General features: G+C 45.8%; 1 protein-coding gene across 10 annotated transcripts in view; it reads left to right on the top strand.

Annotated features, from left to right (window-relative positions):
- LOC148347944 (neurexin-1a-like) overlaps positions 1-18,375 on the top strand; it is a 99,257-nt gene extending 80,882 nt beyond the window's left edge. For 9 of the 10 annotated variants that reach the window (XM_088323486.1, XM_088323482.1, XM_088323481.1 and 6 more), the window contains 4 exons: positions 911-1,000; positions 3,087-3,406; positions 12,055-12,133; positions 13,844-18,375. In XM_088323486.1, coding sequence (XP_088179612.1) covers positions 911-1,000; positions 3,087-3,406; positions 12,055-12,133; positions 13,844-14,145 — 791 coding nt within the window. In that variant the 3' untranslated portion in view covers positions 14,146-18,375. The remainder of the gene's footprint in view (positions 1-910; positions 1,001-3,086; positions 3,407-12,054; positions 12,134-13,843) is intronic. The other variant, XM_088323490.1, reaches the window with a different exon arrangement.
- Positions 18,376-24,390: the final 6,015 nt, after the last annotated feature.

Genomic DNA, 24,390 nt, shown 5'->3' with positions numbered 1-24,390 from the left:
AAAGGGGGAAATGGGGACAAAACTGGAACCCAAAGAAATGTAATTTATTTATTTCTTATGTTTATTGTCATGATCACGATTGAGCATTTTCATTCGGCATGTGGCCTGCTGGCCTTTGGTAGCCGGCCCCCGTTTTAGCGGTTGCCAATAGTATTTGATGCGTTGAAAGTGTAGTAGACACTCACCATAAAGAGAAAAGACATCAACGGTTGTTGGACTTGCAAGGACAGGGCAGCAAACTTCGGATAAGAAATTCAAAACGCTCATTAAAGTCCTCCCTTGAGTCCTTTCTTTGAATTACTCCTTAAGTTTTAAAAAATCGAAGCACAGCACCAGAATTGATTGATAACGACCATCGTGTAAACAGTAAACAACAGTGAGTCACATAATCAATTGGCATCCTATGAAATCTCCTTTTGCAGATATCCTATCTAAAAAAATAAGTCAATAAATAACCGGGCCCTATTCATACCAACAATGACAAAATAATAACAACTTAATAATAAGATGAAAACAGTTGTCATGACAAGAAAGCATGTCAAATCGGCATAAAATTAGTTTTCAGGTTCAAATTAATGCTGGTATCAGCACCGATACGGTGTTATCGCATCCCTCCACAAGCCATTTGAAGACGCACATTTCCGATAGCGACGGGATTCAAATAAAATAAGAATAAATGTGAAGCGGAGATGTGACACATCCAAGATGGCAGCTCCACCGCCGCCAAAGGCGCGGCCCGGGCGCCTCTCTTCGTGGCCGCGTATCCCCCCCTGCCCAAAAACTCCCCCCCCAGGCAAAGCGTGAGCGGACCCTTACTTTCTTTTCATCGCTCTTCTTTTTGTATCCAGCTCCTGTGCCACGATTTTGGGATGTGCGTAATTACTACTGTGTTCTCATCTCTAAATTAAAGGCAACATTGATAACGAGCGCCTGGCCATCGCCAGACAGCGAATCCCCTATCGGCTCGGTCGAGTAGTTGACGATTGGCTACTCGACAAAGGTAAAAACCCTGATTAAAATTCCTTAAAAGCTTTAAAAGAATTCAATATGACTTGACCTAGTTTCTCTTGGGCACCATCAACTAACCTTTTAATCTTTAAATCCATAATTCAGTCTTTAAAAGTTGGGCAGCTGTAGTGTGTAATACTTGTGTTATAACTCTAGTGCCTGTTGTTAATGTGGATCTGATAATATCAGGTTAAAGGGACCATAGAGATAAAACTGATAAAACAATGCTTGTTTTGAACACTCTTGTGTAGCCCAATGAAATGGGAATTCGCTTGGCGTCCGAAACCTCAGCCATTCCAATGGCCTCTAGTCCCTTTAACAGCATTTGATGAAGATGATGTGCATGCTTTTCAGGATTGTTTGTCTGTCCGTCAACCAGTGTTGGGCGCGTTACTGAGAGAAGTCACGCCACTTATTAGTTCCTCCCTTTCAAAAGTTATCCATTACCCTATATACCCCCTTCGACTGGTAAATGCGTCTCGATAGCGCTTTAACCCGTCACCGCGGACCTCCGACCTGCGTCGTCGTCGAAGCCTTCGTTTATGTTATGTCGTCTCGAGGGCTCGCAAACAAAGACTTCGCCGAGACCCTCCAAATCCATTTTGTCTATAGGCTTGAAACCGGTCAGATTTCCGTTTTCTTTTTTTGTAGGCAAACGTAGTTTTACAAAAAAAAAGGGCAAAACTCAGAGCGCGTTCGCCGTCATTTTTGTGCTCACGATTTCCATATTGATAGAGATTTCCCGTTGGTTTGTTTTTTTCTGGATAAGCTAGGTTTTGAGGCCCTCCCATGCTCTGCCTTCCGAATGCTACAAAGCTTGCCCCCTGATTTTAGTATTTTATACTCCAAAATACAGCTAAGATACTAGTATTTATGGTAGGGAGAATATCGGTGGAAATCGATTCTTGAACTCTGTGCTTGGAGACGGTGCCAGTGGTGATCCTTAGGGCCGTATAAGCATCCACTTGTATGACGTGAGTAGCGATGGCGTATTAAAGGTTCATTAATCTGTCTAGAGTGAGGGGGGAAATGAATGTTTGGACGGCCTTGAAATTCTGCGTTTAAAGGTATCATAGTCCGGCCAGGGGTCCCACCTAGATTTCGGCGAAACTTATATGCCATATGATTTTATCATTGAGTTTGACATTGGTGTTACCGGTGCTGTGTATAGTTTCACGTGTTATTTTCACAATAAACCTCAAGAGGGCGCTCTAGGCCCGTGTTGATCATTTCAACCAATGGATCGAGGTAACGAAGTGGCTTATCGTCTACCTCCCTAATTGGAGGAGTTGTTTATCGATGGAAATGAACAATTCCGTGGATGTAGCGATTTGCGGTGAAGCTGATAGTTTGATGAGCATGCTCTTTATGGTAAGATATCTGAATCAATCTTCTTACATCATTCCTGACGTAAGCGATTCACATATTTGTAACGTTAGTATTCCGTACACTAAATCGGCCTGTTCTCCGTCTTTTTTTTTTTTTATTGCCTTAAAGATCACATGTATGTTTTTGGTGTCAAATTGGATCAAAAACATTTCCTTCTTAATTTTTCGGCTGCCGCAACATAGTCAGTCTGGAGTGACTGATATTATGTAATATCTGTCCGCTCCACGGCACTGTATTGTCAAATGTGAAGAAAAAGCGGCGCAAAATGAGAACAGGAAGATGCCAAACCAACACGGCAGTGACTACTAGGAATGGATTCTTTTGTACCTTTAGGCGGCGCTAAATATGACACACTCTCCCTTTATTAAGGAGTACCGCAAGTCACCATTTTTTTACAAATAGGGCGTTGGAATACCTGTCCCTGAGAAAAGTAAAGGTTTTGTAACGCGCTAGTCCCAACACTGCTGTTGACCCATCACCATAGCAACCATCCGCCTCCCCCTTCCCCGGCATCTTCACCTCCTCCTCGTTCCCTTCTCTCGGCTTTACTACATCTCTCCTCATGCTCTCACCAAAACCCGGAGCGTTATGAGATTGTGTAACGCTCAAACCTGTTTTGTGTGTGTGTGTGTGTTTGTGTGCGTTTTCTCTCCCGTTTTTTTTTTTCTTTTGTACGTGCGAACGGGTAGGCCGGCAGCTTACCATCTTTAACAGCCAAACGACGGTGCGGGTGGGCGGCGGCGAACGGCGGGCGGCCATGTTCCAAGGCCAACTGTCGGGCCTGTACTACAACGGCCTGCGTATCCTCAACATGGCGGCCGAGAGCCACCCGCACATCCGGGTGGAGGGCAGCGCCCGTCTGGTGGGCGACATGCCCTCTTCCTCCATCACGCCGCAATCCAGCGCCGCGGCCGGCGGGGGAGCCAACCGTTCGGAATCGGCGCCCGCCCCCGGGGACGTGGGCGCCACCACCACCGCCAGCAACAGGAAGCAGGGCGCTACGCAGCAGGTCAGCTTCCGCTTCCGTCCGACCGAAAATCCCGTCATCGCGAGACACTGTGCTTTTTCTTCAACCATTTCTTGTTATGATTTGACGGTAAATGATGGACCCGTTTGGGGGAGGCAGGAACTGATATCATTTACAGCACCGATATCAAAGCAGTGGGCTTAAAGCAACTAATGGAACATCTAAATCGGAAAGAAAACAAAAAACAAACTAGAAACAAGTGGAAACAGCAGTGAGCAAAGATACAAACCTGTCACAGTGGTGGAATGAAATGACAATTAAAACCAGGAAGAAAATTTGGGATAATAACCCAACAAACGTGTGCGATTCAAAATGTTTGACAGGTGCAGGATAATTGGACACACCTGTGCCCAGTTCAAACCCCACTTGGGGCCCTCTGGTCGTAGGAGATGTGTCAGCCCCAACATTTATAGTGACATGTTTGTAAGCGATGGAATGGTTGGCCAACAATAATTGTCGCCATTGGGGTTCAAACCGTGCAAGCCAATCAGAGGCAAGTTTTAAGGCCATTAGCCAATAAAGGCAAGTTTGCAAGCAGCACACCGTGCCCACTTGGAGCCTCGTGTGAGCAGACAGCAACCCTAACAAAGACCCTTGTAGATGGGCTCTGTTTTCTTAAGGATCAAGCATGTCAATATGATTAAGTACTGACGAAAAAACAAAACTAGCGCAGAAAATGCCCTTTTAACTCATTCAGTGCCGTGAGGCTTCAATATGTTTTCAAAAGTAAGTGCCAAAAAAAGATGAGTGACGACGCTTCATAGGACAATGCCATACAAACTCATGCCAGCAGCAGTTACCACCAGAGGAAAAGAAATGCAATGGCTACACCGAGCCACGATGGAGCAGTGTCGAGATCAATCTTAGGCAGACTTGTTGAGAAACAGGGCAACAATTTCAAGCATTTACACGCAGTTCAGCTAAGATTCAAGCACTTTTCAATCCCTGACAATAAAACATTAAAACGCAAGTCGTTTCAAGGATTTCCCCGGTACGAACCCCGAAGAGCGCACAGTGTCCCTTTAAGAATCATAAAAATACCGGCGAGATGCTCACTACGCTCGGCAGCTGCCTCACGAAGAGAATTCCTTTGCAAGTTGCCATGGCGATGGCAAACCCTGCGATCTGCTACACCTCCCCCTTGTGGTGTCGCTGCTCTGTACATTTCTCCCTTCCCATGAAAAATGGATCGCCCGCCCGCTCGGCTTCGAGCACCGAGAATCGGGGACGGCGGCAGCTCACGAGGTCACGGGTTCGATTCCCAGCTCCTCGGAGTTAAGTGTGTTATGGGTAAAGTGGGAAGTAAATATCAAAGGGCTTTGAGAGGTTTTCAGTGACTGGTCATAGCGCTATAGAAATGGAGACCATGTTACCATATAGCACAAGATGGCCTCCTTAAGTCCAACTTCTTAAGTCGGACTCGGCAGCGCCCGGGGCCGGCTGTGGTGCGAACTGGGTCACGCGCTCTCCATAACGTGGAGCGTTTGCCCCCGTTCGCTCTGGAAAAACATATATGTCTTCTTGAAGCAGCTCTTATTGCTTGTTGCCTGGCAACACACACACAAAGATTCAGTGAATAGGATTGCAGCATCCTTGCATCGCAGCACCTGCACCAAGATGGGGGGCGGGTGTGTTAAGGGGCCATTTTGTTTTGGGGCAAGAAAAAAAGCAAGGCGGGTGAGGACGACCGACAAGGGGGAAGCCTGGCCGAGACCCGATGCCGGGGAGGGAAGCTTAGGTCAACGTCCAGGTTCAGCGATACTTTATGGCAGAGGTGGGCAAGCTCATTTGGCGGAAAGAATTGACTGGAGGGCCGCCGAGCCGGGAGGATAAATCATTTGGACCGATAAAGAGACTTGAATCCGATATCTCGGCAATACTTGGGCAAAAAGACTATGAAAGCCCATTTTTTTCTCTTGAGCATTTTTATGCAAAAGTTGTATGTCATTGTATATTGCTTTATAACGGGAACATTTCACCCAATTGTTGTCACAAACCAGGAACGGAGAGGGACCCAATAGCGCTCATTTTCTCCGTTTTTATTGCTAAAAGAGGGAGAGAAAGGCTTGCTTCCACGTATCCGCGGATCGACTAACACGGGTAGCAGGTGGCGGGAACGCGGAAGTGGCACTTCCGTGTCGAGCGAGGAGGATCGGAGACGGGCACGATTAGCAGGTTGTTGGCCGCGGCTGGAGATCAAAGGCGGTGTCGAGTTCGTAAGCGAGGTCGGTAGCGGGAGGCGGGCATAACGGGGCAAAACGGGTCAGGTAACGGGCAGGCGGAACGGGGCGTAATCAAGTCCGGAAACGGGTTCGCAACAAAGATCAGGCAGAAAAAGCAGGACGGGAACAGAGTCGGACAAAAAGGCTTACTGAGCTGAAGGCAACAGTTGGCGTAACAATCTGACAGCTTCCTCTTGGTTTAAAAAGAGAGAGAGTGACTGTCGGGTGGGCTCAGTTGGCAATCGTGACAATTGCTTTTGAAACACTCCAAATTTCTAGATAAACATCTATATGAATAAAAACAATCGTAAAAGTCATTGAAGTAGTATAATAGCACTAAATTTAAAGAGCTCAAAATGCAACGGGGCTAGTCCAGAACCGTTAAATAATGCAAGTGAGCAGCAGGGTCGGGACGGAACGCATGAAGCGATGAAAGGATGCTGTGGAAAAGAGTACGTTGCCCCGGGAGAACATTTTGTTCTCCGCAAAAACCACAAGATCACCGGATGCGCAAATTCCTACCATGGCATTTATCATCATCATTTATACGCTAAAACAATCCAACATTTATTTCGAGGATCTTTCATAAGTATGTATTTCGAAATATGATTCGATTTTTTTTTTTTTTTAAATCAAAGTTTATGAGACTCTGGTATGGAAAACCGCGCTCCTCCTCCCCGGTCGTCCCCTACACTCTCCTCCTCCCTCGCACTTTGCGGAACGGAGGCTCCCGATTGGCGGAGCTCTTCTATCTCTCCATCTGCGCTAGTAGCGCTGGCTTCTCTCCTTTTCTTCTCGGCATCGCACCTTCGCCTTTTCTCCTGCCGCGGCTCGTCCGTCCTGACTTTTTCCATCCGGGCGGATAAAAACAAAGCCATGGATCCAAAGTGAGGCCACCATGTGTGAACTTGGCAGTCAGGGAGGCTTGGACGGTCGCTGGCACTGTTCAGCTGCTCAGGTAGAAAGCTCTCGCTGTTTTTTTGTGCAAGGTTTCTGTATGAAAGGATTTTGAACGATCATCACTATTTGGGCAAAGTGCTCGAATGTTTGCAAGCATGCCTATGTCGGTCCTGGCTTGTCTGCGGCTCACAGGATATTTATTGAGTTGGGTCAGGGGGGCGGGGTTAGAGAGCTATTGGGCGCATTTCTGGAACGTTACAGTTACTGGTTTCTTGCTTAAAAAGTGATTCCGTTCCCCCCGAGATTATTGTCACCAAACAGTAGCGCGGTTCATACTACTGTACCTACTCGTATTGACACCGCCCCTACTTTACTGCTTTAAAATATGCACAAAATAAAATAAATGTAGAAAAAGTTGTACACCAACATATGGAAACAGGAAGCCTTCATATTTCTTTTGCAGTCTTGACGGCTTGCAAACCAACACAAGCCGAGACACTCCATATCCATTTTGTCTCTGAACTTCAAACCACTCTAAGAGCTTTCTTCTCCATTTTTGGGTACTGTCCAAGATGTTTTTGTTTTTTGTAAAAATAAGTTTACAATTAAAAAAGACCAAACGAATACCCTCAATTCTTTGCCCACTTTCTCCACTGATTTTCCTTTATTTTGTTTTTCTCCAAAAGCCACGCACACCCCGCCTCCCATTCACTACTGGTGACAAACGACTAGATATGCACATACAAGCTGACCCCTTTGAATTCAGTATTTCATTTTAGAGTTATAAATGTGAGTATATACAGTAGGAAGAATATCTACCTGAGGATTCATTCAGCGGCCTCGTGCTGTGCTTGAAACGGCACCGCCATAACTGTATTCAGTGGTATTTTGTACGTAAATGTAGCTATATAAGGCAGCACAGCAGCTGAGTGGTTAGCGCGTCTGCAGAACAGTTCTAAGGTCGTGGGTTCAAATCCAGCTGACAGCCTTCCTGTGCAGAGTTTACATGTTCTCCCCGTGCTTGTGTGGGTTTCCACCAGGCACTCTCCTTTCCTCCAGCAATCCAAATACGTGCATGTCAGCTTAACCGTCCGGTCCAAATTGTCCCTTGGTGGGAATAAGCGAGTGTGTAGTCTTTCTCTGTGTGCCCTGCGACTGGCTGGCAGCCAGTGGAGGGTGTCCCCTGCCCACTGCCCCGAGATAGCTGGGATGGGCTCCACCACCCCCGCGACCCTACTGAGGATAAGCGATGGATGGATGTAGCTATATGCTGGCCCACTTTTACACACTTTGCAGGGCAGAAACGATACGAAAGCAATTTCTCAGGGGACAAAGCAGTTTTTTTTCTTGAATAGAAGTCTTATGTGAGTGCCAAAGGGTAGCGTCAAGCAGGATTCTGCGTCGGGTTCGAAACATCTGGCATCAGAAATGACATTTTGGGGAATTTTGTTCTCATTCTTCAATCTTTTTACAAGGCTCAACATACAAAAATATCCCACTGTTCTCATATTGTGTTTTTTTTTAATTGATAATTTCCTATAAAAAATAAGATTCATAACAACTCATTAAAATAATATTAAAATCGATCAACAATAGGTAGATAAACTGATTGCATATTGATTTGAATAATAATCAAAAACACAAACTATCATATTAACATGCATGCAACATTTTTGGGAAATTTCGCAGGTTGAAAAACCTTATATTTATTTTAAATAACGTGGGCCTCCTCTAAAATGATGTGACATGTTTTTCCATCATTACCCAGACAAAACAGAAAAAGCTTGTGAAGGGCTTGGCTAGAATTTGAGAAGAAAAATGATGCCATTTGGTCCTTTTGTATTCTCCCTTGTGCTCGGTAGCACTCGTTTTTGTTCGTAACACACGATACATCAAAAAATACACGTTGTCCCTTTAAAAAAGTATAAAAGTGATCCACAAGGTTATGTCTTTTCAATTTTGAATTTATGAATGTAAAACAACCACTAGAATGCAGTCGATAATACTTTAGTGTCTGCAACGCTTTGCGAGTAACAGTAACCTTCAAAAGGACATTGTGTATTCATTATTGATTTAGATAATAAGCATAAATACATGAGCTACTATATCAATGTGCTTTGCTTAAAATACCTTAAGTAGAGAAATTTGCATTTATTTCCATGACATGAGTTTCACCTAGTGAGGACCTGATAGAATTGTCTGCCATCTTGCTACTACGGATACCCGTAAAAAACAAAAAGCTTGCAAAGGGACAAGAATATCCAGGAAAAATGGAGCAATTTGGTCACTCTGAGCCTCTATAGTTTGCATTCTTCCTTGTGCTTTGTAGCATTGTTTTTGGTTGCACTGGCCTGGAGAGGGATGGGTGCCACCAGGCTGTAGTTGCCCAATAGACACCACAGGAAACAATGCTCTTACGGCCCATCTGCTTAAGGAATCCAAGCAGTATATGAATAGTAGTGTAATAATACACGCTGTTCCTTTAAATTCCACCACATGTCTGATAAAACTCAAGCAATTTGTAAAGAATTGACAAATCCTGAGGAGAGCAGATAAGTTAAAGTCCTCAACATGCAATGCCCCCAGTGGCCTAAATGTTCTCATTTGACACCAAATAAAAGTCCAAAATGGATTTGCAACGAAAAATGTGTGAATGCTTCCGCCAAGGTACTATTGTTACCCCGCCGGTATTTTTGATGTTTTTCAAACGAGCGGACAAATACGGCTTTGATTTTTCCGCGTCCCACTTTAAGCCTCATCGATCCGAAACCCCTCCTCGTCGGTTCTTCCTGTTGCCGTGGCGACGAGACCTCCGGGCCGCAAAACCGAACGTATGAATAAATGATAAACAAAAAGCCGAGGAGAGGCGCAAAATGGCCGCGACGGGCGTGCTAGCGATAGCCGTAGCGTGAGATGGAGTGCCGGAGTGTGAACGAGAGTGCGCGCGCTCCCGCCGCTGCTACGTTCAAATTGGATTGTGATGCATTGCAGCATGGATGAAAGCGGTAGAAGACAGTGAGTGGCGGGCCTCCACGATGGAAGCCGCATTGTTTGTTTTGGCCTTTCTAGCAAAAACAAATCTCATCCACCGAGAATTAAAAATAAGAAACCACAACGTACGCCGCTGTGAAAAAGTATTTGCCCCCTTCCGGACTTTTTTGCATATATTTCACTCAGGTCAGGACGTGTCATTAGAACCATACCCAGGGTAGGATATCCAGATCATACTCCTATTTTATTTCTGCGGTCCAAATGATTCAAATTGGATGATTTAGTCAAATGTTTCACTGCACAACTGCTACGTCAGCTCAACAAAAACATAATGCCGGAAAACATCCATCAATTATTCATACGGAAAGAGGGAAATTATAACTTAAGGGAACAATTACAAGACGAGATCAAACAATGTCCAAGGATTCCTGTGTTCAAATTTAAATCCAAAAAAACATTCCTGGCGGAACACAGAGATGAAGAAAATGGGGTATGAGTGATACCAGAGATTGGGAATAGTGCGTCTAGTTAACTTTGTGTTATTGTTGCTATTGTTATGTCATAACTCTTATTATTAATACTATTACTATTGTTGTTATGATCATTGGTGTATTTAACAGGGAAGATGAAGGGGTATTTGCTTCGAACTACCCCTTTTCCAACATCTCATCTCATTAGCTGTACTGCTTATCCTCATTAGGGTCGCGGGAGGGCTGGAGCCCATCCCAGCCATCTCCAGGCAGTGGGCAGGGGACACCCTGAACTGGTTGCCAGCCAATCGCAGGGCACACGGGGACAGACAACTCATTCGCTCATTCCCACCTAGGGACAATTTGGACCGGCCAATTCACCTGAAATGCATGTTTTTGGAACGTGGGAGGAAAACGGAGTGCCCGGAGGAAACCCACGCAAGCACGGGGAGAACATACAAACTCCGCTCGGTAAGGCCGGGAGCTGGATTTGAACCCGCGCAGGAGGTTCCCACGACCTCAGAGCTGTGCCGCACACGCGCTAACCACTGCGCCGCCGTGCTGCCCCTTTTCGAACACATCATGTCATATTATTTTGTTGAGTTTTTATTTGAATGTTGGAAATCAAGTTTTCATTCATTCAAAAGAGTCAACGCAAGGAAATACAAAAAGCACTTTTCAAATGTTGAAAATCACAAAGTCAATGTGACTCACCAAAGTTTTGGTATACGGTAAATGCTCTGCATCTCTATAGCGCTTTTCCAGTCACTGAAGAGCTCCTGTTGCGCTTTACAATGTGCTTCACACTCACATCATTAAATACGCACCTATAGCAGTGTCAGCTATGGAAGGAGTCTACCTGCATAGCAGATGTTTGGGACCTCGTCCTGGGGAGTTCAATTCCACGAGGCCAAATCTAAATAGGATTGCCGATACCTGCGTCGAATCACGAAATCGCTTCGATTGAATCTGTTCGTCAAAGTCAAGTAGGCTACAACGTCTCAAAAACAAAAATATGGATATGGATGAGAGATAGATAGATACGTTACTCATCCCCATAGGGAAATTCATACTTCCAGCAGTATCCTTTTGTTGTTTATGAACAGATTAACAGGATGGCCTCGGGGTGCTGTGTTTATCCAAAAGAATGAAACGAAACAAAAATCTGTAAATAATCTCTCTTGTTGACTTTTATTTTGTTGACTTTTTAAAAGCTTACAATTGTTTTGTACTGTCTCTTTTACTTGGATGTGTAAATCTTTTGTTTTTGTTTCCATTGTTCTTGAGGGATATGTTTCTCTATGAGCTTTTTCAAAATGGCTATGGTTTATTCTTGTATTTTGTAGTTTATTCGCTATTGCAGTGAAAAGTCAATCTTTTTATTTGACATTTTGTTGCGTTATGCAAGGATTTCACTTGTTTCACTTTCAAGTTTTCTGGTATGAATTTAAATGAGTTCAAATTAATAAATGCTAGTATAATTTATTAGAATACTCGATTTTTTTAAACACTATTCCATGATTTTGTGCTTGATATTGTATAGTTTAATGTTGTGTAATATTACATTGTATACTGATCAAAGGGATAGCCCCCAAAAACATTTTTTTTTCCTTTTTCCGGTTTTGTTCTTTTTTATATTTTGTTTTAGTATTTCCCCCCCTAGCTTTCTACTCTTTTTAATCCCTTTTTTTCTTCCTTTGATTTTTTCTTTTGTTTTTACCTCTTAGTTTTGGGGGGATTTTTTCAAGAAAAACAATCCAAAGAGACATTTGGTCGTCGAAAGAGCCGTCTATTTTTTTTGCAAGCCGAGTCGAAAGAGACGAATTTGTAAAAAGCGACGGAGTTCCCATGGGGTCAGAAGTGCTCCCTCTGTGGGGACAGTGTCTGACGAGCGTCTGCGGACACCCAAATTATTAGAAGATAGCTTATGACTACCGCCAGTACGACATCCACTGCCCATTTCCGCCCCCGTACCGAAACAAAGAAATGGTGTGTATCGTAAAGCCGTCTTTCTCACAAAAGTTGACGCCTTTTCTTGTATCTCCAGTCGGCCGATGACATTTTGGTGGCTTCGGCCGAGTGCCCGAGCGACGACGAGGATATCGACCCCTGCGATCCCAGCTCAGGTGAGCCCCGTTTTTCCTCACGCACGTCCTTTCCTCTGTTTTTTCTTCTTTTCCGGAGCCGCCATCAACCATTCACAAGCGAGGCGGTTACTTAACACCTTCCGCATCCTTCATCCTTTTTTTGTGCTTTCCTGACTTTCCCACTTCCTTTCTGTTCTCTTCTGCGCTGCCGTTGTCAGCCCCGAGAGGATTTGCACGCAAATGATTTTGCCTTTTATGCGCCGGCACGCCGTGCATTCTGTAGCTGTGCAGCGCTCTCGCCACATAATCACGTTGGGGAGCAGACCTTGTTTCTGTGACTCTGCCATCAAATCCAGAACCTTTACGTAACAAAGCCATAGATTATAAAACCGATCTTATCTTGGGGGTTCCGGCGGGCTCTTCCAAACTTGAAAATGTCTTCAATTTGACAACCCCGATTCTCTTCATTTTCCCCGGTTTTATCTGCGTGAGCTGAATCATAAGTAGCGGTAAACTAACAAAAGTATGGAACTTGTCCCTGTCTTTTAACAATCATTCTTAGTTGTTCTGATAGATTCTTTTGCATTATTTCATAAGCGTTTACCAGAATAGGTGCGGTCTTAAATTTCATTGGCTGTGGTCTTCAAAAGGTCTTAAAGTCTTACATTGAAATGGAAAAATCCTGGGGGAACCCCATAAATGTAGTAAGTCCTCGATACCTGAATGACTTCTGTTCCTACCTTGGCAAAAGTTCAGCGTACGTCAGATTTCACCTTCTGAATTTTCCAACAGACTACAATTGTAGATCTGGTGAGAACAAACCGAAACAAATAACATACAGAATTCACAATTTTGACAGCGAGTTATATAGAAATCATTGACTAAGACTCACCTTGGGTATAGGCTAACGACGCCCAATGAGAGCCCTCATGCTTTATTTTCTACTGCGCCTATGTGATCATATTTTTTTCTAGACCTGTTCAGGGTAGAACAAATGAGGTCGGGGGAATGGGAGTTTAGGAGGAGTGCTGGAGACTGAGTTTATGCTCGTACCCGCACGTTTTTTGTATTTATTTGTATTTGTCAGTGGAGCACAGAAATGTTGAAAATAAAAAAGGGCCAGCTTCTATAGAAGTCAAACTCCAACCAAACCCCAAAAAGAGAAATGTACTTGCACGCAAATAACGTGTTGTTCTGCACTGCCATCGCGTGGCACAAAGTGATCATTGCAGCCTTACGTCTCTCCACCTTTGGAGACCCAGTGTGTAATGTTTGATTGAGCACGAGATGGAGCTCTATTTACTCATGCAAACCAAAATTTGTGCTGAGAGCACAGCGTAGATGATAGAAAAATATGGCAGCAAATTCTAGGTAGGGATTCCACAATGTAAAAGAAATACAATTTGATTTTTTATCTATAAATCTTGATGTATTTTTGCCAATTATTCAAATCAATGTTGTTTTTTTTTACTCCATGAGAGTTTTTTTGTACCACTAGGAGGCACTAAATATGAAGTCGATTCAGGTCCTGTTTTTTTGTTTGGCCCTTCATCACAAAAAGGGCACCCTAATGCCGTCCCCTGATCTAAAAGCCAAAACTGAAAAGCTCCTCACGAGGACACTAAAAAACCTTGAGAAAGGACCACACGCGAAGGCTCCGAGCAGGAACGCCAAGTGTTATTTTGTGTCTCGGCCACCCTCCTTCGGAAAAAGGCGCTTTTAATGGGGCAATGTGTTTCCGTCGAACAGCGCGGCCGCCCTTGCCGGAGGTGAAAGTCTTCCCGGGCCCGTCGGAGGTGGTGCGCGAGAGCAGCAGTACGACAGGCATGGTGGTGGGCATCGTGGCGGCGGCGGCCCTCTGCATCCTCATCCTGCTCTACGCCATGTACAAGTACCGCAACCGGGACGAAGGCTCCTACCACGTGGACGAGAGCCGCAACTACATCAGCAACTCGGCGACGCAACCCAACGGCAACGCTAAGGACAAGCCGCTCGGCATCACCAAGATTTCCAAGAACAAGAAGAACAAGGACAAGGAGTACTACGTCTAACCTTTTCTACTCGTATCTCTATATATATCTCTATATATAGATTCAAAAGATGAAGGCTCCGTGTACATAAATAGCTATATTCTTCCCAACAAAACAGAACATTGACTCGACAGCACACGCGCGTTCAAGCACAAACCCAAACTGGAGTTTGGAGAGACAAAATGTACAAAGCCGTGCCGGACCTTTCTGCAAAGCGTTCCGGCGGCGCCACCCGCCGTGTCACTTTGGAACGCGCTCAAGTCCAGAAACGAAAGTTCCGAGGGATGACCGGCTTCAAAATGTCAATGGTCCGTTTTGGCTTCTTGATACCCTAACCCGCTTGTTCTCAGACAAGTCCTGGTAGCCTATCCCGGTTGACTTTGACTAAGGAGGCGGGCCTACGCCTTAGACCCGTCGCCGACCAAAAGCCAGATATTCAGACTTTTGGTTCCGTCTCAAAAGACAGCAACCCCAAAATACTGTGTGAGAATCGAGCGGATTGTATCCCACATGGGCGCTTATATACAAACAGCCCGTTCTGGATGTAGCATGCAGAGACTACATGATCTAAACCACCTTTCGTCCGACGGAATTCGCTTTTTGTGTTCGCCCGACGGGAAAAAGACTCTAAATCCGCTCCAGGAACTGGAATCGCGATCAAATTCAGGCCCTGCTTTTCAGTAGCATGTATAGTCTCAGTAATCAGGGACGCCGTTTCGCCATAGTATCGGAAGTGAAAACGTTGTATCGGGATACCGAGCGGACTTTTTGGACACGGAGACGGTTTAGAAGAAATGGAAAAGAACTCGTTCACCGGTTCACCGGTGCAGAAGTAAATACATTTGTAATCGATCAAAGTTTCAAACGAGTTCATACTCTAGATTTGCGGAATTGGGTGGGACTGAGTGCTGTTTTCACCGAGCGTTTTGGTCTGTGGTCACCCACATTTAACACGGGCAGCACATTTACAATTTTCTGGCACGAAAACGGAGTGAAAATGATCGATTTTCATGTCGAAGTCTATTTCACCAGATAGACGAACTGGCTCGAGGTTGACAATATTAAACGGGTTTAACAGATCCAGTTCTCAAAGGAAATCAGGGAGGAAATATCTATCCGTAGGAAAATCACTCGCTACCCTATTTATTGGAGTACCCTCATTTTCAATGAGAAACGGGTATCAAATGTTGTTGGACTTTTTCTCTCTTCAAAGTGAGCATTGTAAGGGGACGGTCCTCGGTCACAGCGCCAGCGTATTCTGTCCATGGGGCCGTATTGACTGTTTAGTCTGGAAGCCAGAGAGGCCTGAGTTGCTTCGCTCGTGGTATTGGCATCTGGTTTGCTCCCTCGTGGACTCCCGAGGGCAGACTAAATAGACGGATACTTTATTCAGCCCCGTAGGGAAATTCACACTTCCAGCAATATCCTTTTGTTGTTTATTAACAGATGAACCGGATGGCCTCGGGGTGCTGTGTTGTAGTTTAGCCACAGCGGAGTGGATGAAGTCAGACGCTAGGCCAAAAGTTGGACGTCCCAGCAGCCGATGGAAATCTTTGAGCCCAGGGTTACACCGCCTCGTCTTCACGTAGATAGTGAGTCCGCCTCCTCTCCGCTTCCCGCAGGCTTTTGTGTCTCTGTTCCTAACAACGCCTAAGCTCCACGTTAGCGTCCGGGCTGCCGGACGTGAGCCACGTTTCCGTAAAACACAGCAAACGGCACTCCCTGTACGCTTTGATGTTTTTCACCAGCACAGCCAGTTCGTCGGTCTTATTTGGTAGAGAGTTCATTTACCATGATTACGGACAGTATCGAAGACTAATAACGCCGCTTAGCCTTGGCTCTGGCTCTGCATCCACGCTAGGGCCCCCGCATCATTTTTCAGGTCAAGGAGTCGATTCCTCCAATAAACGCACTTTTGTGCGTTAAAACCCATAACAATAGGATAAAAAGTCATCCAAAGTGTCGTTGTCAAACAGAATGGAAAAGCAGCGAAGATAGAAGCAAACGCTTAAAACAAAAAATCACAAAGAGAGCTCAATAACGCGGAGCTGCTGGAAAGGCTATGTATCAAACTCTATGTCTATTCAATGGGGGGGACTGTGGCTGCCATGGTGTAACACACTTTTTTATTGACCTTATCACGTTATTCACTTACAATGCTTACTTTGAGCTGAGAACGAGTGAAACAAAATTTGACACTGATTTTTTTTGTGTTATTCACAAATATATTCTGAATTTCCTCCACAGCCATTTGAACTCGCCCCCTTAGCCTTTTTCACTCCCGTATACTCAGAAATGCTCAACGATGGCCCGGTTCTCAATACAGCGATCGTTTCGTGCTCCGTCGGGATCGTTTTTATCCTTGAGTCGAATATTAAATGGACTAAGCGCACGGCCGAGAGAGCGGATGTGGCGGAGACGATGCGTGGAGCGAGAGCGCCACAAAGACCAAAAATCCAAAGCATGGAAAAAATCAGAGCCCCTTTCTAAACATCGAGCCGAGACGAAAAGAAAGAAACGGATGAGCGAGGGGCCGGGAAATCAGGGTGTGGACGCACGGTTTTGGACAAAAAATGTGCGGGAGGACTTCCCCCTGGCAGACGTCACACGCTACCTACACACTCGACATAGCGGACGAGGACTTTCTTCGAAAGAGGACGTCTCGACGTCGGAGGAAGCCGTGACTCTCCGGGGACTCGTTTGTCGTTGCACGTCAAATTGTGGATTTATAGCGTGGACATCTTAAGAGACAAAATGTCCTCGGCGTACCTGCGGAGAAGACTTGGTGGATACCGTAGGCTCTCTCCTCATTTTTGTTTTTTGTGCGGCCCTTTCCCCGACACCCCTGAATGTGACGGACGGTGAACCTTGACTTACAAAAAGACTTTTCTAGCCGAGTACACCCAAACGATCCGGCTTAATCATAGATGCCAAATGATTGAAATACGTAGGTACGGTGCTAGCACGTACCATCATTTTCGTGTCTTCTACTGTGCCAAACCTCCCGACAAAAGGCGCTAGCCACCGGCTAACACGCAAGCTAATCCGCTTCCAGGGCTCTTATTAGCTAAGCGTTTTTTGAGCCACGGCACGCTTTTTTCATTGAAAAAGCGCAACGTCCATTGAAAATAAGAAAATTGTTTGTTTGCTAAACAATCACAGTTACTGAATTAGAAAAATGCTACTTTGTACTGATAATTAGCATATAAAACGAAGCAGAGGTCATCTGCTGGCGCCCGTTCATGTGGATAACTGGAAGAAAACAAAGATACTTAACAATGGCCTCATCAGGACCAGAACGGAGACAGGACCCACTTGCATAACTTACAGTTTTATTGGGAAGAAGGGAAAAGAGCGCACACACGATCCAGAGATCGCCGGTCGCAGGGAGTAGGTTGGGCAGACGCAGAAGTGGGTTTTTCGTGGCGAGCGACGGCGGTGTCGGGAACGGAAAAAAGTCGAAAGCCGGGAGAGGAGAGTCGACGTGGTGGAGATCAAAAAACGGATCGTCGTTCGGAACGGGAGAGCGGACGAGGTCGAGATCGAAACGGGTCGTCGTTCGGGACGGGAGAGCAGACGCGGTCTAGCTTCAAACGGATCGTAGCTGGGGAAAACAGGAGCAAAAACACAGGACAGGCAAAAAAGGGATCTGCGGACACACTGACCAAAGGGGACTGACAGGACAGAGTTTAAATACTGACAGGGAGCCGATCCGTCAATAAGCTGCAGTTGGCGCCACACGAGCAGGGCCGATCGGGCGCCACGGCATCCGTCCACGTTTTCCTTCGATAGCGCGCAAGAAAGAGAACGTGAGGACAACCGGCACCCCGGTGAAGTCCACCTTTTTGTCTGCAAGCAAAAGGAAAATGTCCCAAATTGTAAGTCAGGGTTCCTGGAGTAGATTCCCGTCCTTATCAGGGTTCCAGTTCTTCCACGCGATGCATGCCGGCGGAACAAAATAACCCACGCGTGAGACCGACCAGGTCGGACCAGGTCGGACCGACCTGTCGTCTTCGTTCTTTCTTTTTCCCTTTTTTTTTCTCCCGCTTCATGTTCCCGCTTTCTTCTCCGCCGTAGGTTGTTCCCACGGCCCATGCTATGATTTTCTACACGCGTACACTTTTTCTACGGTATCTTGCGTTGATTTTTATTGTTACGGTTCTTTGAGGAACATTCAAAGTGGAAATTTATTATGGGAAAAAAAAAATAGTTTTGAAGATTAATGAGTCAATAAAATATTACCCAATTGAGTGTGTGCGCGTGTGGCTAAATTGAAGAAGTTCAGCATCCCTTTTCGACTTTTTTTCTCAACTTTCCTTTTTTTCTTTTCCTTCTTTGGGCCCGAAGGCTTTTTACGAGTCGCCATCTGTGCAGCTGGTACGGCGACGAACGATTTTCTCTTCTTTTTTCTTTGTGCCGGCCGTGTCCTCGCGAGCGGGAACTCGTTATACTTACCCCCGAGGCATGGCTTCTTTTTTTTCTTCCTTTTGTTTTTTTTCTCAGCTTTTCACTACTTTTTCATTTTGGTGTTTTTTTTTATTTTTTGTTCTTTTTCCTCCCCTTACTTTAAGTCATTTTGTGCATCATTTTACATCATATTTGGTCATGTTGTGATGAAAGAAGGAAAAACAACCCGAAGAGCCGTTTAGGACCCGAAAGAGCCGGTTCCTTTGAGCGAGCCGAGCCGAAGAAGCCGGTTCTCGAAAAACTCTACTGACTTTACTCAACTTCGTTCTACTTCGACTCGACTTCAAAATAGCGCGTTTAGAACACAGCGTCAGGGGAAGCCGTGTATTTTGACCTTCATGCACTGTAACTTTGACTTGAGTCACTTCTTAATTAGCAATTCGGAGCCCCGATTTTTGTGAGCCGGCTGGATTTTCTTGTGCGCCGAGAATGTGCAGGCAGTGCGCGATTGCGCACGCGCGCAGCTTAGAGGGAACATTGGTCGTGATGTATATTTCAATTTAGTTTTGAATCCAATTGTAACCCTGTAAAGTCATCCTTATTTGAACAAACCTATAAGTTAATGACATTTTTGGGGTATTTGTGACAAAATCCACTTACATTTTTTTATATTCAAATGAAATACTGTATGGGGCGGCAGTAGCTCAGGAGGTAGAGTGCTCATCTTTGAATCCCGGCTCGTCCGTGTTACATGTTGAAGTGTCCTTGGGTAAGACACTGAACCCCTAATACCCCCAATAAGCAGGTTAGCGCCTTACATGGCTGCAAGGCCGCTATTGGGAAATGTGGAGCACATTGTAAAGCGCTTTGGGAAGTCATTGACTTGAAAAGCGCTATAGAAATGCAGATCATCATTTTCATTTCAAATGGGATAACGTTGTTACATGTATTCCGTTCCCCCCACAAGCCCGGTTCCCATCACTTTGTAGTTCCCAATCGTTTGAGGCGACGCTACGTCACGGATATACGGTTCAAGCGGGGCTTCATTTGTCACGCCCGCTCTGACTCGACACACGCTTCGAAGCCCCATCGCGACATATAGACTTCCGTTATTCCTTTAGGCCCGAGTTTTTCGGGCTGTGCTTCTTGTCTGTGTTTTTCCTTTCCCTCCAAAATAAAACGGTCAATGCTTCTCGTGCGTCCGCGTTTGGGTCCGAACAAAGAATCTCTCCGCCGTCAACATTTTTAGGCGCAGCGAAGACACGGAACGGATCCTTCTGTCATGTTTTGTCTTTATCTCCGCTTCTCTCTGCCTGTCTTCTCATCGCTGGTGAGTATTGTTTTCATAGTTCAAGTCACAGGTGTCAAAAAGGCGGCCCGCGGGCCACCTCAGGCCCGCTAAGGGATGGGATCCGGCCCGCCAGACAACACTCGAGAAAAACAAGCTGCGGGTTGAAATATGTCCACTTGATGTTGCCAAAGCCAGGTGCCTCTCACAAAGACACTCTACTTGTATTTATTTCTCTCTCTCTCTTTCTTTTCCACCCCTTTTCTCCCACTCTGTCTGTCTCTTTCACTCTCTGTGTCTCTCTTTCTTTGTTGCTCTTTGTCTCTTTCACTCTCTGTGTCTTTTAACCTCTTTTGCTCTAACTTCCTTTTTTCCTTTTCCCTTTTTCTCTTCCCACCCTTCACGCTTTCTTTTCTCTTTTCTCTCCTTCTGTCTTCTTTATTTCTCTTTGGATTCCTTTCTTCCTCTCCCTTTCTTTTCCCCCTCTCTCACAACTTTTTATCTTTTGTTTCTCACGCTCTCTCCCTCTCTCTCTCTTTCTTTCGTTGTCCCTCCCTCTCTCCTTCTCCCTCCCTCTTTCTCTTATTTCTTTGTCTCTTTTTCTTTCTCTCCAATCTACTAGTTCGGCCCCCGACAGAATGTTTGTTCAATGGTGTGGCCCCCGAATTCAAATGAGTTGGACACCCTTGGTTGAAGCGGAGGGTCGGCTAACCCCCTTGTCACACCCTAGAGCGGCGGGGTGGTAATGGCACTTTTTTTCGAGCACCGCGAAAAAGAAAGAGTCTCTGGACACGGCCGGTTTGGGCAAACGGGAGCTATATGAGATTTAGTGAGGAGCAGGTGTCTATTTCACGTGCGTCCTTGCGCCCATCTGCGCGTACGCGCCGTCCTCGCTAGCGAGCGCGAGACTCAACACGCCGGAACCGACGCGACGGCTCAAAATCGGGCAGAAAACCCTTCTCTTCTTTTCTCCTTATCCGTTCCCCCGGCCTAGCGTGAAAGCCAGACGTAACGAGCCGCCTGTCCGACAGCGGACCCCGACCCCGGGTCGGACTGTTCCGACTGGAACGGCGCCGTCTGGTTTTTTTTATTTTTTTGTTTTATGGCGCCTCGTGAAATGTTAGCGCCGCGGGCCATTTCGGGTTCGGGATTCGACGGAGCTTCAACGAGGACGAACATCTGTCCGTGATAACAAAGTCACGGTATAAAGTGGCAAAATTGTCCTTTAACATACTTTCACTGTCACGAAGCGGGGCGGGAAACGGGATTGAGAACCCAATAGCGTAACGTGCTCACAATTTATTGGGGAGAGGAGGAACGCGCGCACGCTCGATCCGGGGATCCATGGTCGCGGAAGTGGACTCAAATCCTAAAAAAAAGAAAAGTTGTCAAAAACAAACGGATCAGGCCGAAAATAAAATGGGATCAAACGCAGGCAAAATCACAGAACTAGGTATTTCATACAGAGTTTAAAGGGAGTCTTGCAGAAATTTCACAGAAGTATCACAGAAGTTTCGCAAACGCTCAGACAACTAACAGCTCAAAGGAGCGCATTTAAGTACTGCCGAGGAGCAATCGGTCAATGCGTCTCAGCCGGTGTCCGTGGGCGGGGCCAATTGCGCGCCGTGGCAACTGTGACATTTACAGAGATACGCCCAGAGCATCCTGTCACGGTTGCCACGGCGCCCAATTGGCCCCGCCCATGAACACCGGCTGAAACGCGTTGACAGATTACTCCCCGACTACTTAAACGCTGTCTGTGAGTCGCCTTTTGTCGGAGCGTCTGCCAAACTCTGTTTTGACACGACAAGCCCTGCGAATCCCCGTTTTTGCCAGTGTTATTGCTCTTGTTTGGCCAAGCCCTGTGAATCCCCGTTTTGCCTGTGTTTTTGCTCTTGTTTTGTCAAGCCCTACGAATCTCCGTTTTTTGCCCGTGTTTTGCTCCTGTTTTGTTCTCGACCCGACCCGTTTGATTTTGACCACTTCCTCGTTGCGATCGATCTACTTCCGCGACCGACGATCCACGGATCGAGCGTGCGCTCGTTCCTCTTCTCCCCGATAAACTGCGAGTATCGTTACGCGATTGGGTTCTCTTTCCTGTTTCCTGCTCTGGTTTGTGACACATCCGCAGAATAGGAATAGAACGGACCGGACCGTTTCAAGACAGTGGTGTTTCCTTATCTTTTTGTTTTTGGGGACGCTTTTGTGGAATTTGGGGGTGCTTGAGCCCGTTATGCCCGTAGTTAGCAACATTGCCTACGAGGCGACCCGACAAATGCTTGAAGCGCTTGACGGTTGAGTTTAGCGCATCCGTCTCATGAAGGTTTGGAATGCTCACTTCAAAAAGCCAGAGAGTCTCTTGGCTCCTTTTTGACCACAAATCGCATCGCAGAAAAATAAAACATGGATTGTATGCTGTTTTTAGGATTCACTTATTTTCTCCAATCTACGTATATGTATTGATATTTGTATGTTTTATGTGGTGGTGAAATTTAGCACCTCCTCTGTCATGAACCAGAACCGGATCAGGACCCAAACGCGTGACGTTCTCACACAAGCCTTTTATTTTAGGGGAAATGGGGAGTCGTGCACATTAGCCAGCAGTCTGGCGTGGAAAGACAGGACGCCAGAGACCGACGAGATCGATTCCACTTGCCCGAGTCGATATCGGACGGACGGAGTCGATACCGGACAGGACAGACAGACGGGATCGATAATGAAACGGGATATCGAAAATAAACAGAACGAGACCGGAACAAAAACTGGAGAGCATAATAAACAGGACAAAAATAGAAAGGGACGAAACAGAAAACCAATATCAAACAAAAATAAATGGGAACAATACCGGATTGGAAATATCAACAGGAAAACGGGACCGAGTCCGAACCCACGTCTCGCGGGGCAGAGGTTCGTTGACGGACTGACAAAGAGAGAGCGCACTGAGCTTAAAAAGACGGAAATCCAATCTGTTAATGAGCTGGCGCCACACGGGCGGGGCTTATTGGCCGCCGTGGCAACCGTGACATCCTCATGGTTTAAAAGCGTGATTTATTGAAGCACCAATACTGATTTGAATAATAAGTAAAAACACATTGTCATGAAGCCTATATTTCTTGTCTTTTTCTTTCAAATAGAAATTTCTCCACCTATGATTGTGCATCAACATTTTTTTCCCAATATTCAAATCAAAATTGGTTCTTTTTACTGAAAGGTTTTTTTTAACCACTAGGAGGCACTAAACATTACACACTGTCCCTTTAAAAACGTTTTCAAAATGTGTAAAGCTTGAACTTATCATGCTGCCTTTATAAAGGTTTTTCTTGGAATCATTTGCGCTCACCACGGCTAACGAATTTTAATAGAAAATAATGATTTAAGGGGCGGCAGTAGCTCAGGAGGTAGAGCGCTCGTCTCGGGATCAAGGGATCCCAGTTCGAATCCCGGCTCGTGCGTGTAACATGTCGAAGTGTCTTTGGGTAAGACACTGAACCCCTGATGCCCCCAATAAGCAGGTTAGCGCCTTGAATGGCTGCAAGGCCGCTATTGGGAAAATGTGGAGCACAATGTAAAGCGCTTTGGGAAGTCATGGACTTGAAAAGCGCTAGAGAAATGCAGATCATTTCATTTCATGATAACGATGTCACGAAGCAGAAACGGAGACGGGACCCAATTGCATTCGTTTTACTCAGCTTTATTTAGAAGGAGAAAAGGACTCGCATTCACGATCCGATGATCGCCGGTCACGGTTAGCAGATAGCTGGAACGCGGAAGTGGCACTTCCGGGTCAGACCGGGCAGTGTCGAGAGCGGGGAAGAACAGGTCGACGGCCGGGACGGCGGAGCAAAAACATAAACGGGTCCACAAAAGAGGTCGGCAACGGGTATCGGGCAGGATAGAGTCAGGAGTCACAAATGTTTGCCTAGCGTGTAGCGTAGGTTCACAGACGATCCGACGAAGGCGGGGCTTTAAAAAAGAGGAAGCGGCCAATCGGCGTCCTCGGCTGTCGGCGCCAACGGAGCAGACGCGGGTGCCCCGCATCGGTAATCGTGACAAATGAATTCAGTTTCTATCGTTTGATTGATTTGACTGATTTTTTGCAGTGCGGTGAGGAGGTGCAGGTGATTCATTTTCATCAGTCATTTGGACTTTATTTTAAACGCTTTTAGAATCTTTTATTTTGTCTTTCTAGAAAAAAAGGAATTCAAATGACACTCCAAATGTCCCAACGTTTTATTTATTTTTTTAAATTATAATCAAAAGAGCAAAATTCTGACAACGTGTTGACTTTATTTGATGTATTATTTTTTCTCAGTGACAGCTCTATGAAACAAAATAGGTGATCGAAGATATTTCTCGGGCAGCACGGCGGCGCAGCGGTTAGCGGCACAGTTCTGAGGTCATGAGATCGAACCTCATGTGTGGAGTTTACATGTTCTCCCCGCGCCTGCGTGGGTTTCCTCCCACGTTCCAAAAAAACCCATGCATTTCAGGTGAATTGGCCGGTCCATATTGTCCCTAGGTGTGAAAGAGCGAATGAATTGTCTGTCCCTGTGTGCCCTGAGACCAGTTGA

This window comes from Urocampus carinirostris, chromosome 19 (assembly GCF_059441175.1).
Source record: "Urocampus carinirostris isolate Australia breed hairy pipefish chromosome 19, RoL_Ucar_1.0, whole genome shotgun sequence".
Lineage (NCBI taxonomy): Eukaryota > Metazoa > Chordata > Actinopteri > Syngnathiformes > Syngnathidae > Urocampus > Urocampus carinirostris.
This window is presented reverse-complemented; position numbering and strand designations above follow the sequence as displayed.